This window comes from Pelodiscus sinensis, chromosome 32, assembly GCF_052426305.1.
Source record: "Pelodiscus sinensis isolate ZL-2025 chromosome 32, ASM5242630v1, whole genome shotgun sequence".
NCBI lineage: Eukaryota > Metazoa > Chordata > Testudines > Trionychidae > Pelodiscus > Pelodiscus sinensis.
In genome coordinates, this window is record NC_143083.1 from 11,891,209 (window position 1) to 11,908,226 (window position 17,018).

At 48.6% G+C, this 17,018-nt stretch overlaps 1 protein-coding gene across 2 annotated transcripts in view; it reads left to right on the top strand.

Annotated features, from left to right (window-relative positions):
- Nucleotides 1-10,403, top strand: part of KLHL26 (kelch like family member 26) — a 32,116-nt gene extending 21,713 nt beyond the window's left edge. For both annotated transcript variants that reach the window (XM_075902884.2, XM_075902886.2), the window contains one exon: nt 4,791-10,403. In XM_075902884.2, the coding sequence (XP_075758999.1) occupies nt 4,791-6,372 (1,582 nt within the window). In that variant the 3' untranslated portion in view covers nt 6,373-10,403. The remainder of the gene's footprint in view (nt 1-4,790) is intronic.
- The last annotated feature ends 6,615 nt before the right edge of the window (nt 10,404-17,018 follow it).

Genomic DNA, 17,018 nt, shown 5'->3' on the forward strand with positions numbered 1-17,018 from the left:
AAGCTCATGGCCCCTCACTCCCCCCAGCGATGGCTGGTCCAGCTCATTAATGAGAGTCACTGAGTGGCTCTGAGCTGGAAGGATGGTGGCCACATCCAGGGCCGGCCCGAGCCCTTTTGGCGCTCGGGAGCGTGGGCCGCCCCCGGGCTCGGCGCATGCGCGGGCCCGCCCCCGCAGAGTGTGCGGGCCCGCCCCCCGGGGCTCACGGCGCATGCGCTGCCAGGCCTGGCCCAGCTAGCACTGCTAGCGCACGCGCCGGGCCATGCAGGGCCCCGCAGCTGTGGGAGGAAGGGTGCTGCTGGCCAGTGCCGCGGGGCCGGCGCTGCGGGAGCCGGGCACACGGCTCCTGATGGCAGCGATAAGGGACGCCGCGTGCCCCTTACAGCTGCCATCAGGTGCCCCCCATCGGTTGGCGTCCTGGGCAGCTGCCCGGCTCACCCATGCTTCTGTCTGGCCCTGGCCACAGCCCCCAGGGGAGCAGTTAAATAGCACTAATGCAAATGCTGGCTCGTTGTTTTCTCCAAGGTGTTCAGAACATCACAGTGGCCCCCTTGGTCGGACCAATGGTCCATCGAGCCCAGTCTGACCTGGGCCAGATGCTTCAAGGGGGAATGAACAGAGCGGGGCAGTTACGGGGGGTGACCCATCCCCCGTCGTCCTGGAACCTGGAGCATGGAGCTGCAGCCCTGATTGGCTTGGCTAATAAGCCACCGATGGGCCTATCCTCCATGCACTTAGCTAATTCTCTTATTTGAACCTACCGATACGTTTGGCCTTTGGAGCATCCCCTGGCAGGGAGTTCCACAGGGCGCCTGTGTGTCATGTGACGAAGTCCTGCTTTGTGTTTGTTTTAAACCTGCTGCCCAGTCAGCTCATCAGGCAACTGCCTGGTTCTTGTGTTATGGGAAGGGAAACATTTCGCTTCCCTAGTCCCCTTCACACCGGTCACGATTTTATAGACCTGCATCGTGTCCCTCCTTAGTCCTCTCTTCTCGAAGCTGACTAGTCCCAGGCTGTTTCACCTCTTGTTACTAGCGCTGAATGGATGGGTCCTTCTAGGATCCCTGGGAGGCAGGGCAGGACTGTCACCCTCCTGCTACAATGCAGAAGTGAGGCAGAGAAATGAGCTAAATTGCCCTAGGCCAGACCTGGAGTGAATTTGGGGCAAAGCAGGAAGTCAGACTCAGCCCTCCTCAATCATTAGCCAGAATCCTCACCAGGAGGCCACCCGACCTCTCTATTAAACTGTTACAGCGCATTCCAGAGCGGAATCTCGTCCTGGCTGGGAGAGGGCAGCTTCAGATGCTACAGGTACTGGGGATGCCCCAGGTGTTCTGATCCCCATGGGCCGCAAAGAGTCTGAGTTGCACTAGAGTTCTTGCTGAACCGCCTTTCGATCCTGGCAGCAAAAGGGGCAAAGGGCCAGCTGGCGTAGTTGGCAGTTCCTGCAGGGACTTAGCTGCTGAATCCTGATGACCAAAAACACCAAGCACCGTGTGCAGGGACGTGTGTCTGATTTTTTTTCCACCTCGTGTTGCTGCTCCAGGCTGCCTTGTGTGTCTGTCATCTTAGCCATTCCAGGAGCCGTGTTGTTTTATTTTCCATTAACCTGAGCCCTAAAGGTTTATTGCTCTCCCTAACAGGCAGGCAATTAACGACGGAGACGATCTTCCTCCAAATGCTAATCGCGCCATTTGTATTCGTAAACGCTGTATGTGGTGCTGCTGCTCGGGAGTTTTCACTGTCGCACCGTAATTGCCTCGTAGGTTTCTTTTAGAACTTCTGCTGTGCTAAGAAGGGCTGTTGTGGAGAACAATGGTGGCAGAGTCTGCTTGTTGAAGAAAATACCCTGCTTTTTATTCCGAAAGGTGTTTGGAGGGGAGAGAGCAATAAATGCCTCTTTCGTGAGTGTCTGTAACCAGTATTGCAGAACCGTGACACCTTGGACGAGAATTGCATTATTCTGCCTGCCTGTTTCCTTCTTCGCGTTCAACTTCTCGACCCCACATATCTGTATGCCTCCCACGTGGCTCCAAAGCCGCCTGTTGCGCGGGGAGATGGTTATGTAGCAGGGTTGTAATGTAATGCAGCTTTCTCTTGCATACACCCAATACCAGTGAATAGTATTCTGGTCACTGGCCTATGGAAGACCCGTTTTATCTCCCACTGCTTCGATCCCTCTGCTGTCGGTGCGCCCACAGTGGCCTGCACCACTCCTTGGGACAAAGCGTGGGGAGGGAGATTGCACCCCCCTTGCCTCTGAGGTCCCCAGCTATTGTTTTGCGCCTGTGTCTGACTCTTTGAGGGTACCGCGTCAGTTTCCTTCTCGCCAAGATGCCTCAGTTGAGGTAGCCGAACTCCTCCAAACTGCCAGATATTTTTGAGGTCGGGGTGGGGCCCTTTTCCCCTTCCTGGCCCTTCTAGGGGATACCTCTGCTGCGAACTAAGGTGTCACTGGAGTGCGGGTGTGCCAGGCAAGCCGGTTTTCCTGAGGATTGTGGGGGTAGCCAGAGCAGTGAAAACATGGGAGCCCGGGCTTGCCTTCCCACCACATCTTCCCTGCTGCTGTGACCCGCCCTAGCGAAATGAAAGGCAGTGTGAGTATTCCGCCAGGCGCGACAGCCACATCCTAACCTTTCTGGGCCGGCTCCTGCCCTGGCTGCCCTGCAGCTCCCTGGGGATACACAAATCCAGGATGGTGGAACTGGGAAGAGGGAGGCAACGGGGCCAGTTGGGGGATGGCAGGCCTTATAGTTGGGGGAAGCACATCTTCATTAGAAGCCCTTTGGACCTTTACGCAGCCTGGTTTTGATGAAGCTGGCTCCTTCTGGCAGCCTGTTTGCAGGAGGCCTTTGATCACCGGGGCCCCTCTGGCAGTGCTAGTTGGGGCATGTGTCCCCAAACAACCTTTGCACTCAAGCTTCCCCAGAAGTAACCTAAACCGTGCCCAAGTTTAATGTCAACTGAGAAATGCTCCCCGGCTGCAGCCCCATCACGTCCACAGAGTAAGAATGGGGGAAATGCTGGATTGACCTGGTAGTCTGCAGCTCTCCACTCAGCACGGCCAACCCGTGGAATAGAGACGCCTCCCACGGAAGTGATCCAAGGCCTGCTCAGCCGATTTGCTCACAAATAGATGTTGTGTTTAATTGCCGGCTAGTTCTTGACCACCTCAAATAAAAACACTGATGGTCCTTTAATAGGCTCGGTCCAGACATTTCTGTGACTGTAGGGTTGCCAGGTGTCCGGTGTCCGGTGTCCTACCAGACAGTGCAGTGTCTGGAATTCTCTGATTTTTCCGGCTGGGCACCGGACAGAAGCCTGACATGGGCGGCACTGCCAGGCTCTTGCACATTCACAGCTGGGAGGCGGGGCCGCAATCGTCGCTGGGTGCCTCTGGTCATGTCAGAAGCCTGGCGGGACGGGGGGAGTGGCTGGGAGTTCCAGCCACTCCCCCTTCCCCCACCAGGCTTCTGTGCAATCACAGGCTCCTAGTGGCATTCGCGGCTGGGAGGCGGGGTTGCGATCGCTGCTTTTTTTACTCAACCAAAAAAATACCGGGTGTCCGGTATTTTTTGGGAGACCATCTGGCAACCCTAAGTGTAAGACTCAGCAACGGCTGCCCTGTGCTCCTACAGTGCTCGATATGGCCTACGTGCATGGGCATTAGCCACAGGCAGGCGGTCTCTGTGACTGGCCACCAGCCTGCCCTCTGCAGCTCTCACAATTCCTAAGTGGAATGTGACCCTCCAGAAACATCAGATCCTTGCCTTGAGATTTGCAGCCAATTGCAAAGTGCTCCTCATGTCCAGAATCTGAAAGCTATTAATGAGTTCATGCACAATGCAATAGGCCAAACTGAAATCCGGTCCACAGCACCCGGCTACATGGAAACCCAACACATCATCCAACCTCCAAAGGCCAGCACCTGCAGAAATTGGGGTGCTTCTGTTGCATCCACACACACCCTCCCATTTGCATTTGCTAATCAGGAATCTAGTTGTGCAGTAACCTGGTTGTTTTTACAGGTCCATTAGAAGTGACTGTTGCTAAAGCCACCAATGTTTCTAAGCCCCGAGCATATGTTTCTTAAGGTGCTTTTGTTGTTTGTTGTTGAAAATCATCAAATGAGGGGATACGTTTGTCAGGCAGTTTGTATTGTCTGCCTTTATGGCGGAACGGTTAGTTCACTAGTTAGGGTGCATCTACACAGGACCCTAAACTCGAAATAAGAGATGCAATTTGCGCCACACAAATTGCGTCTCTTATTTCGATTCTATTTCAAAATAACTGATTTCGAAATTTGGCGCATCTACACAGCGCCAAATTTTAAAATGATGCGTTAATTTGAGACATCCCTTAACCCTTGCAGAATGAGGGTTACAGGGATGTTGAAATAGCACACCCATTATTTCAAAAAATATTTCAAAATAACAGGCGGCTTGTTAAGACTTGGCGTAGCTATTTCGGGGTACCTCCGGTATCCCAAAATAGCCACGCAGTATAGCTGGACTGGTGCATCCCTTCTCCTTCTGGTGTCAATGCAAGGACTGAAACCTTATTTTGTAACTAGAATATCTCATTCTTATCTCCATGCTATGTACCGTGTATAGTATCTGTTCTTTTATCTGAGTACCTGTTATTTTGAGCTCCCATTTCTCTTGTGCAGTTAGGCCTTTCAAGACATTGTGATTTGATTACCAGCCTGCACCCCACTCCCCAAAAACCCTTGAGGTAGGCAGCACATCACTTTACTCTCTCACATTTCTCTTTGTGTTCTTGATCTTCAGGGCCATGTTCACCGGAGGGATGAGAGAAACCAATCAAGATGTGATTGAACTGAAAGGGGTGTCCGCCAAGGGACTGAAACACATAATAGACTTTGCTTATAGCGCCGAAGTGACCCTCGATCTGGATTGTATTCAGGATGTGCTGGGTGCGGCTGTCTTCCTCCAGATGGTGCCTGTGGTGGAGCTCTGCGAAGAGTTCCTGAAGTCTGCGATGAGCGTGGAAACGTGTCTTAATATCGGGCAGATGGCCACCACCTTCAGTCTGGCTTCCTTGAAGGAGTCGGTGGACGCCTTCACCTTTAGGCACTTTCTTCAGATTTCCAAAGAAGAAGACTTTCTGCACCTGCCCCTGGATCGCCTGGTCTTCTTCTTGCAGAGCAATAAACTGAAGAGCTGCAGTGAAATAGACCTCTTCCACGCTGCCATCCGCTGGCTGCAGCACGACCAGTCCCGCCGGGCCAACGCCAGCCAGGTGCTCTGCCACATTCGCTTCCCGCTCATGAAATCATCCGAGCTGGTGGACAGCGTGCAGACCCTGGACATCATGGTGGAGGACGTCTTGTGCCGGCAGTATCTGCTGGAAGCGTTCAACTACCAGATCCTGCCCTTCCGCCAGCATGAGATGCAGTCTCCTCGAACCACCATCCGCTCGGACGTCCTGTCCCTCATCACCTTCGGCGGCACCCCGTACACCGACAACGACCGGACCGTGAGCGGCAAAGTATATTACTTGCCAGACACCAATGTGCGTCAATTCAAGGAGCTCACGGAGATGGAGGTGTGCAGCAGCCACGCCTGTGTGGCGGTGCTTGACAACTTTGTCTACGTGGTAGGGGGACAGCACCTGCAGTACCGCAGTGGGGAGGGCGCGGTCGATATCTGCTACCGCTACGACCCCCACTTGAACCAGTGGCTGCGCATCCAAGCCATGCAAGAGAGCAGGATACAATTTCAGCTGAACGTCTTGCACGGCGTGGTGTATGCCACGGGTGGGAGGAACCGGTCGGGGAGCCTGGCCTCCGTAGAGAAGTATTGTCCCAAAAAGAACGAGTGGACCTACGTGTGCTCCCTCAAACGAAGGACGTGGGGGCATGCTGGGGCCACAGCGGGAGGGAAGCTGTACATATCGGGTGGGTATGGCATATCTGTGGAAGACAAAAAAGCCCTGCACTGTTATGACCCCACAGTTGACCAATGGGAGTTTAAAACCCCAATGAACGAACCCCGAGTCCTGCATGCCATGGTGAGTGCAAATCTGAGGATTTATTCCCTAGGAGGGCGCATGGACCACGTGGACCGTTGTTTTGATGTATTGGCTGTGGAATACTACGTGCCTGAAACTGACCAATGGACAACCGTGACCCCGATGCGGGCAGGACAGTCGGAAGCTGGTTGTTGCTTGCTAGAAAAGAAGATCTATATTGTGGGGGGGTACAACTGGCACCTGAACAATGTCACGAGCATCGTGCAAGTGTATAACACGGAAACAGATGAATGGGAAAGGGACCTGCATTTCCCAGAGTCTTTTGCTGGCATAGCATGTGCTCCCGTTGTTCTACCACAAATAACAACCCAGAGATAACCAGGTGCGACTGGGCTGGCTGCAAGACCCTCTCTTGCATTGCATGTTCTCAGGACTGTGCATTGTCTCTTTGTTTGCAAATAACATTGTGTGTTTGAGGGGCGGGGGTTTGGGGGAGGGAAGGAAGGAGGAAAATAGCTTTCACCCCCTTCTCCAGGAAACCTCCTCCTCCTCTTCTTTAGCATCCTGGCAGCTGTTCTTGTCGGCCAGTTAGACTTAACATGCTGCAGCTAGACAAGGCTCCTTGGTTTTTTGGGGGGGAGGGGGAGATGCATTACTTTGCCCATCTTTTTAATGCCCTTGCATGTTGCAGACCGTAACCGCTCTGCAGTGGTGCTGAAGTGCCGTGGGAGGTTTAGATGAATTCCCATGTGATTTCATGAATGTTTCCTGGTTCCCAGAACTCATTGCTGTGTGTAGGCTTGTGTCCTCTTGTTTTTAACAAACAAAACCAAACTATAACATACTGACCTCCAGAAGCAATAAGGGGATGCTGGGAAGGAGACAAGATGGGGGGCTTGGCTTCCCAAGATGTGATTCCCCCCCCCCCCCCGCTTTCCTTTTGACTAATAGGATACAGGCAGTCCCTGACTTACGAACGGGTAACGTTCCGAACACCTGGTTGTAACTCAATTTGTTCGTAAGTCGGAAAAACCCTTAAATGCGCTGCCCGCGCTGTTTGAAAAACTTGATGCATATGGTTCTCAACTCGAAAATATTGTAATGGGGTTAATGGGAGGTTGGTCATAAGTCGATGTGTTCGTAAGTCAGGGAGTGGCTGTACAGGGTATCTCTGACCACTGAGGTCTGTGTCGATTCTGTTTGCTCTTTGCCAAACAGGACAGTTTAATCAACCTTCTCCTCCCACTCCTCCAGAGAGCCGCATCATGTTCTACTCAACAAAACTCCCCTTTCATTAGGGCCCCCAGACTTTACAACCCAAACGGCCATGTTGGCAGCTCGCCAGGAGCTTGAGTGTGTTGCTAATTGAATCTAAACATGCATGACTTTCATCATGGCCACTAAAGCATGTGACAGGCCCAGCAATAAGAACCCTGGTGGTGTAATCCATCTGCATGCTGAGGATGTAGGCAGAGGGCACCGCTCCTTCCTGTTTGAGCTCATTTCTTCCCCGCCCCGGGCAAATTCACCCACACTGGGTGCTTGTCCTCCTGCGAAAAGGTTCCTTTGCTGCCCCATTTATGAATAAGAAATGTCCGCTCCGAATACCGCCGAAATCTGTGAAATGTAAAGTTCTCTTGCTCCCAGATCTTTAAGTTGTTAACTAGAGATTCCTTTTGAGGACTTTGTGGTGTGTGAAATATATTTGTTTTCTGCCGGCAGAACTTCTCAGTGATCTTCTTTGTCAGGTCAGTTTTCTAAGGAGATGGGCCTTTTGGGGCACTGGAAGTTTCTCCTTTTATCAGGAATATTGTGTCAAGGGCTTCATTACCTTTCTTTTTTGGTGTATGCAAAACTTTGAGAAGCAGGTTCTGGCATTTCTGTAAATGCTAAGTTGTTACCTTTTTAGAGGGCGTATAAAAATCTGTTTTGCTAACGTACCCTTGCTCAGGCCCAAGTGCTGAAGCAGAATTCACATTCATTGGGAGAGATTTCTCAAGGATTGAAATTCAAACATTTGCAGAAGCGATGCAGAAAGTTACCCGGCTAAGCCCCAGATCTGACACATTCACCGTGAAGACGACCTGGTGAAAAATTAAATTCTCTGGTTTCATTCCTTTTTTTGGCCACCGGTGGAGGCTTTATTTTTATTCCTTCATTTTGCTGCAAGATTCCAAATTCTACGGGTAAGCTCCACGCGCTGGCGCTGAAGTAGTTTGCTACCCCATCTCGCCTCCCCTTGTGCCGATGTTGCTGCAAAAAAGGGCTTCTTGCCAAGAAATTGACACCATTTGAGAGGAAAGAAATGTTAATAGAAGGACTAAAGCAACCAAATAATGGAAGCCCTTTTATTAATATACCCTCCCTACGTGTGTTTATCAGTCGTTAGAAAAACCCAAATGTAATCTGCCTTTTTTTCTTCCAGTTGCAAAGTCCACGTAGCTTTGCATGGGGTTTCCTCTCAGAGGAACACTTCAATGCTCTTCCTTATTTTTTTTCTAACCTCATATAAATACTATTTCTAAGTCAGCAATGCAGAGCCAAAGAACAGCCCTCTGAAAACAAACCCAGGGGAATATTCCTAATGTTCACAAACTACCCTACAATAAACAAACCAGAGAGCCTGCATTTCAAGCTTCGATGGTGGTGATTAAATTGTTGCAGGGGAAGAGAAGAGAAATATACCTTACAAACTATGAAGAAATACATTCTTGGGCTTCTCTTTTTAAAAATTATTCTTGTGGAGGGGAAAACCAGTTTAGAAGGGTGGCTTCCTTGATAGAGAGAGATAAAAAGTCAATCCACAGTGTGCATTAATTAAACAGACCTGCTGAATTAGCCTACTCACTTGTATTCCCCTTCCATTCCCCCATGTAATCGGTGCTAAGGGGAGGGTTCCTGATTCTCTAGCTGGAGGTTGCTAGCAGAGCAGGGACATGCACCATCTCTGTGTTAATGGAATGTTGTTTTTATAGATCTATATACAAATACAATTATTTTTCATAACGTTAACTTCCAAAATTTTAGCTGTTCCTAATGGAAAAGAAACTAGCTGAACTCTTGTGAAAATGTGTATCTTGCCTACCAGTAATAAAAGTGGTTCCGCTCATGTATGATACCTAGCAATGGCTCTGAGCTCTTCTATGGCCTAAGATCTGTTACCCTGAAAAACAACTTGGTGCTTTGCTGGATAGAAGCAACCTGACTATATATGGGGTCTCTTTGAGGACCATACTGCTTTATTCCCAGGGTGCACAGCTCAACAAACTTTGAGCCTCAAAAGGACTCAGTGACGGCAAAAGGTTCAGTTTCCTGTATGCATTCTGCTACAAGTCTGTCAGCTGGGACGGAGTTTGCTTGGAAACCATCTACCTACTTCCGAGTAGCATGGACCTGTTTAGATGCAGATTTCTCCTCTCCTTTGCCCTGATCTCGTTAGCTTTAAAAGTCTCAGAGGGGGAGCCAGGTTAGTCTGTAGCTTTAAAAACAAATAGTCCTGTGGCACCTTAGGCTACGTCTAGACTGCATCCCTCTGTTGACAGAGGGATGCAAATCAAGCACGTCGAAATTGCTAATGAAGCAGGGATTTAAATATCCCTTCATTAGCAAAACATGGCTGCCGCATTTTTTTTGAAACAGCTTTTTAAAAAAAACAGCAGTCTAGATGCGGATCTGTCGAAAATAAATCCTTTTTCGACAGATCCTGTATTTCTCAAAAAGAGTGGTGGCCATGTTTATGCTAATGAAGCGCGGGATATTTAAATCCCTGCTTCATTAGCAATTTCGACGTGCCTAATCTACAGGGCTTGCCAAACCGCGGTGAGCCCCGCTCGCCAGCCGTGCTGTCTGGCAATCTGCGCATGCACAGATCGTCCGAACCCAGCTCTTCCGGGTTACAATCTACTCGCCACGGGCGAGTAGATTGTATTATTTGTCAAGCCCTGCTAATCTACATCTCTCTGTCGACGGAGAGGTGTAGTGTAGACACAGCCTTAGAGACTAACCAAAACATTGATCGAGTATCATGAGCTTTCGTGGGCAAAACCCACTTCCTCAGTTGAGCAGAGTGGAGGAAAAAAGGGGGACCCTCACAATTTATAACAGAAAAAGAAGGGGGGGGAAGTACCTGTCAGTTGTAGTGCCAGTGCTAATGAGGCTAATTGAGTAGCATCCCATACGTAGCTTTTGATGTCCACTGGGTGTTGAATGTAAGGAGAGCAGGTTTTATAATGGGCTGTCCATTGCAGGTCTTTGTTCAAGCCAGGAGAAAGAGTATCACATTTGCGTAGTTCCGCACTCTCTCTCTGTAGTTGGCTTGTGAAATTCCATTGTAGAAGAATGGCTACTTTTAATGAGTGCCCAAGCAGGTTAAAGTGTTCTCCTACAGCCGGGGTGGGGAGCCTTTTTTGGGTCGGGGGCCGCTGACCTGCAGAAAAATCAGTCAGGGGCTGCACACAAGAGAGAAGCAAAAAAGAAAAACCAAACCCTTGCAGACGTGGCCCCCAACTGAAGAGAAAGATGCTCCCCACATTCCTCTCTCGCACTAGAGCCAAGGGGACCCAGGCTAGTAGATTTTGTACACTCCAGCTGGGGCTGGAGCACCAATGCGGGCTCCCCAGTGCTGGGGGGGAGGAGCCCAGAGTCTTGGGGGCTAGATCCAGGCAAGTCGGGGCCACATCCTTCCCCCAGGCCTTAGGTTCCCCACTGTTGCCCTACAGGTTTCTGCGTAAAAACTTAAAAAATAACGAATAGTCTAGCAGCACCATAGAGACTGACAAAAAATGTAGAAGGTATCATGAGCTTTTGTGGGCACAACCCACTTCTTCAGATGAATCAGGTTTCTGTGTGTTCCCATTTGTGGTGTCTGATTTGTGTCCATTTATCCTTGGTCATAGAGACCGTTTGGCCAGAATCCATGGCAGAGGGGCATGCCTTGGCTTTGTGCCGATAATAGGACAGTCAGTTTGATGTGGCAGTGAAGGGCTCAGAATAAATATGCAGCTAGATTTGCCCAGAGTGTTGGGGGACAGAGGACTTGCTTCCCGGTTTTGTAATTCTGGTAGAACTACTCCTTGGCCACCGTTTGGCTGGTGAAGCCGCACTCTGCGTGAGCAGCCGTTGGCCTGGCAGCCTCTCCCCGCAAAGAATGAACAAAGCCAGACAAATGTTTGATTGCACTCTGAGTCATTTGTTGGATTCAAAGCAGCAATAAACATGACAGGGATAAACCTGACTTGGCACGCTTTTAAATACGCTTGAACAGATGGGGAGCGGGAAAAGCAAAACGTCATTGGCTCTAGGTATTTGTGCAGCACGGGTATGTCCCAGTAGGGGCTCGTGGCACTACCAGGAGAATAGTCTTTGACTTCTCACATTTTATGGGCCTCAAAATGTACCTAAACCTGGAATGAAAAATGAGACCTGTTGGCTGTGTCTGTGTCACACAGCGGTGTCACCTAATCCTGTCCCAACACGGCCAGCTTTGTCATCTTACTTTCATTTCTCCCTACAACAAAACTTCATGAATTCTCACTTCTCAGCTCCCCAGGGAGGCTATGGATCGGGATGTTGTGAAGATCAGGATTTTTAACAGGGTTCAAAAAAGAGCTGGATCCATTCATGGAAGTTAGGTCCATCAATACTTATTAGCCAGGATGGGTAGGAAAGGTGTCCCTAGCCTCTGTCAGAAGTTGGGAATGGGTGACAGAGGAGGGATCACTTGATGTTTTCCTGTTCGTCTCACTCCCTCTGGGGCATCTGGCATTGGCCACCGTCGGAAGACAGGACACTGGGTTAGATGGACCTTTGGTTGACCCAGTGCAGGCCGCTCTTATGTTCTGCTCACAAATACATCCCCAGCTATCTCACCCCAATCCTTAGAAGTGTTGACAGCAGGGAATCTTTCTTTTTTGATTTAGAATGAATAAAAGCACTTTTAGTCTTTTATGCTACTTCTGAGCATCCTGCCAATTATTTAAGAGGACAAATGCCATACATTCGTCTCACCCCCTTAGCAAGCCCCAGCACATGAATTCAAACATTTCCACAGCTGTTCACTGGCCAGTTCCTCAATCCCTCTCCCCCTCATCAGAGGCCAAATGAACCAAAGGAGCCTGCAGTGTCCTCTGAAAGTCAACCAATCCGAGGGCCTCTACTGAGAGCGTCTTGCCAGCCAACCCTTTTCCGCTATAGCTACAGTGATCTAGAGTCGCTTGTTCTGCTGACCAGAACTGTGGCAGCATATCATGGGGAGTTGCTGTCTGATGAGAAGTCCTACTACCAAAACTCCATTTCTAATCATACTGATCTCCTTTGTAACGCACTTTGAGATCTGCTGATGAAAGGTGCTCGTTTCTGAAACAAATGATTCAGCTTTCGCTACCTTTCTTTTTCTTCAGGCTAAACGATTAAAATATACTTAACGATGCACCACGGTGTTGGTTTGAAGTTATGTTTATGAGCAGACTTAAGCGACCAACTTCCTTAAGTTACGGTAGCCCTCCCGTAGTTAGTGTGAATCAACAGGGTTTCACTGTAGGGACCAGAAGAGGAGATTGGAAAAGACAAGATAGTGTGACCTAATCAATCTAAAGCTCTGTTTAAAAACAGTGGGGCCCATCCTCATATTTCAGCTGGATGTGGGTGCTTTTCCAGCAGTGCCTCCTAATATTGTCTTTGTGGATGCTTGATCATTTTGACCATATTTCAGGAGCTTGTAACTACCTCTCTAGGTCTCTTCCAGCCTTACATTTCATAGAGTCGTAGGTTTGGAAGAGACGTCGGGAGTTCACCGAGTCCAACTCCCTGCCCAAAGCAGGACCCAACTCTAACTAAATTACCGATGGTTCTATCATTCTATGGTTTGCTTGGGAAGAAACTTAATCTGCAAGGTTCTTACCTGGGCATTGTTTTTTTAATGGAAAAACAACCTCCCCTGATTTGCATTTTGTTGTGGGGACTCTTGCATTGGACCGTGCATTTTAAACCATGCCTGGGCATGTTACACTCTGGATCCTTAAGCTTCCTGGTTTTCCATCTTCATCCCAAACTACTGATTGAATTTTAGTAGCACAAGTCTGTCACTTTTTTAGTGGAATATTTAAACTGGAGGGATTACACAGTGAAATCTGGAACTATATTTAGGGGCCAGTTGCGATTTTAAGATCATGACAGTTCAAACCCTGCACGTTCCACAAAGCATGCAAACTCTGCCTGAGGTCTCGGCTGTGGGTCTGGCAAGGAGCAGCCTGAAGACAGCTGCCAAGCTAACTTCATCCACATCCTGAAATTAGATTCAGCTTGTAGGAAGGACAAAGGGTAAAGATGTAGTGTCCAAGGACTAGACAGCGCTAGGAGCCCAGAGTTGGGAACAGAAATGGAAACCAGACTGACTGCTACAGCAAAAATCTACTGTTTATTTACTGCAAAGAGAGCAAATCAAACCCACTTGGCTTGGTCTTGGAGGGTTTGTAGCTGCGATTTCACACCCAGGTCCCTGTCACATAATTAGGTAAAGAAATTTCTGTGGCTTCTTTAAAATAAAACCTTGTTCTCTTGTTTATGCAGGCCAGGGACCAAACTCTCTGTTTCTGGTTACACGGGTTTAAATCTAGAGTAATTCTTTTGAAATTGCTGGATTGACTCCAGATTAACACAACCAAAGCAGAATTTAGCCGACTAGCGATTCGTATCTTCTTCCACACATTGCTTGAGAATTGTACCTAGGGGCTTCTTACATATGATTATCTGATAATATTCTAATCAGGTCATTGCTTTGTGTTTCTGTAGGCACAATGTTGTTTTGGTTTAAGTGCCTCATTTCCCCCTAATCGGCGACAGGTTGAAGCTCTCTAGTCTGGCACCCTTGGGACCTGACTGGTGTCGAACCAGAGAATTTGCCGCACCACGAAAGGTCGATATTGTCTAGCAGCACAACCAACACTTCCATTGCTTCCTGGGCTCTTAGAAGACATTTAGAGGTACATTGAGAGCTAGAGAACACAGAGAGCCAGGACTGGTAGCTATAAACAAACTTTATGGGACTGCGGGAAACTTGGCTACACCCATGATAAGAGGACATCTGGCTAACTCAAATCATGCTAGGCCCTGCATGATGCCAGACCAGAGAGGTTCAACCTGTCATGCGAGCCGTCTAGGATCTGAAAGCTGGAATCCTATTAAATAGCAGCCATTCATCTTGCTGAATGGAAATCTTCTTTTCCGTGTCGGGGTGTTAATGGCTGCATTACGCTTCTGGTGCCTACATACATTTGTAAACATCACTGAGGGCTGAAGGAGACCAACTTCGTTTCGTGATGCTGCTAGAATGCGCGGAAAGGATTTTTGCATTAGACATGCGTATTGGCACTTTCCTAGGAAGTGAAGGCAGTCGGATGCCACCGTGATGGATGCATAACCCCCGAGATGGAAATGCTTTCTAGGTCAAGACTCCTCCTGTTGAGATCTGGATCATAAAGCGATTGGTGAGAGAATCCACCTAACGGACTAAATGGAATTTGGAGTTGGAAACGATTGAATTAAAAAAGCCTAAATAAGGCCACCTCTCTCCTCCCCAAACCTGACAAATGTCTATTGATCATTACTCATATAAAGTAGGACAGTCAGCGTGTGTTGCCTGCCATAACCTTTCTCTGCTTACCATATGGCTGGGGGGCTTGTTTGAGACTTACCATAAGAACAGCCATACTGGGTCAGACCGAAGGTCCATCCAGCCCAGTATCCTGCCTGCAGACAGTGGTCAATGCCAGATGCCCCAGAGGGAGTGAACCAAACAGGGTAATGATCAAGTGATCTCTCTCCTGCCATCTATCTCCACCCTCTGACAAACAGAGGCTGGGGACACCATTCCTTACCCATCCTGGCTAATAGCCATTAATGGACTTAACCTCCATGAATTTATCTAGTTCTTTTTTAAACCCTGTTATAGTCCTAGCCTTCACAACCTCCTCAGGCAAGGAGTTCCACAGGTTGACGGTGCGCTGTGTGAAGAAGAACTTCCTTTTATTTGTTTTAAACCTGCTTCCACTGTCAAGACCTCAGACTTTTAGGCCGCCATAGGCAACGGGAAAGCCGTTGTTTGTCGTCTAGGGCTGCAGCTATGGGGTAGGGTGGCGGAAGCCAGTCTGTAGCAGTAACGTGGACAATACGTCAACCTTTGCACCAGGGCATAGACACCATTTTGTTGGAATTCGGAAAGAGTAAACCGTGACCCTGTAAATTCCTTCCTGGGAGAGTTTCTGGCAGGAGCTTTGTGACTTACTCCGCTGTGGTTTATGGCTCGCTGTTTGGGGAATGTGTCACGCACATCATGCAAGTGACCAAAGCGGCAAATATGAAATACAGATACAGGTGACCCCTGCACTTACGACCTAATTGGTTCCTGGAGAGCCATTGTAAGTCGAATCCTTATTTCCCATAGGCGCAATGTTATAAATGGCGGTTCTGTCCCTGGAAATCTATTTCATACCCTGAAAATACCAAAGTCAACTACGGAAATGGAGGAAAACGAAACTAAATAGTTCAAATCATGCACAAAAATAACTAAGAAGTGAAGAGCGATGTGGTGGAGATGCGAGCAGTTCAAGCAGCAGCTGCAGACTGGCAAGTCTGATGACTTCGTACGTTTCCTGTTTTGGGTTGATGTATGGAGTCTGCGTCGTACACCGTCGTAAGTGCGAGCTGCGGATGTAAACTGGGGTTTTTAGGAGCTATCTCGCATGAAAAAAATGGTTGTAAATGCGGGGGGTTGTCAGTCGGGTGGTTGTAAGTCCAGGTCGCCTGTACAGCGGTCAAGATTCCTCACTTCAGATACAAAAATGATACAGGCCTACAAAGGCGATGATCCTTTTCAGTATATCATAACCTCTCCAGCGATGCCTTATATGAACCATCTTGCATAAAGCACCTCTCGGTTATACCATGTTCATACCCTAACCATATTTCCATAAAGCATATGGAATGCCATGTCCCCTACCCCTCAGAGATTCCTGCCAGAGGCTTGGTCGCTCACCAACGCGGAGGCAGAATGCCTAAAATCCCCTTTTGGCTTTGACGACGAGGAGTCCTGTGGCACCTTAGGGCATGTCTACACTAGGAAATTATTTCGAAATAACTAAATTTGAAATAACAAAATCGAAGTAGCGTGTCCACGCTATGAGGGACCCTCGAAAAGACTCCAAGGCAGGCTCCGTTAACGTAGATGTGCGATCTTGATTTAGAGCCCCAGTAAGCACTGGGGAACAATTACTTCAGATTACTCTGGGGAATAATTATTGTGAAATACCAGCTGTGGAGTGTCCACACTAACACTATTTTGAAATAAGCGTTATTCCCCGAAGAAAGCAGGCGTACAGATTTTGAAATAACCAGCCTGTTAATTTGAAATAACAGGGTCGGTAGTGTGGACACTCCACTGATTATTTGAAATAACTCCCTAGTGTAGTCCAGGGCTTAGAGACCAACAGATTTCTGCCCTAATAAATGATTCGTCTGTAAGGTGCCGCAGTACTTCTTGTTGTTTTTGCAGATACATAGAGGCCCGCAGATCTGTGGATATCTGCTTTATATCCACGGGTATCTGCAGCTATTAATGTGGATATATCCGCAGCTCATTTTTGTGGCTACAGATGCAGCTGTGGATACAAATTTTGTATCTAGAACCCTACAAATTTGGGGCTACCCGCTTTCTATCCGTGGGTATCTGCCTCCGCGGATATGGATGTGTATATCTGTGGCTCATTCTTGCAGGTATGGATGTGGATACACATTTTGTATCCCTGCTGGGCTCTACAGATACAAATTAATACAGCTACCCCTCTGAGACTTTTTAGTATTGGTTATGCAACCTCCAAATATTACCAAACACTGGCCTGTCATCCATAGGTGCTTTTGTTCCCAGGTTGCCTGAAAATGTTTTGGTGTGCAACATTGCTAATATAATGCAGATAGCAATGTCTTTTAAAAGGTAGGTGTCTTGGCAGTTAGACACCAATGCTCTGAGGTGA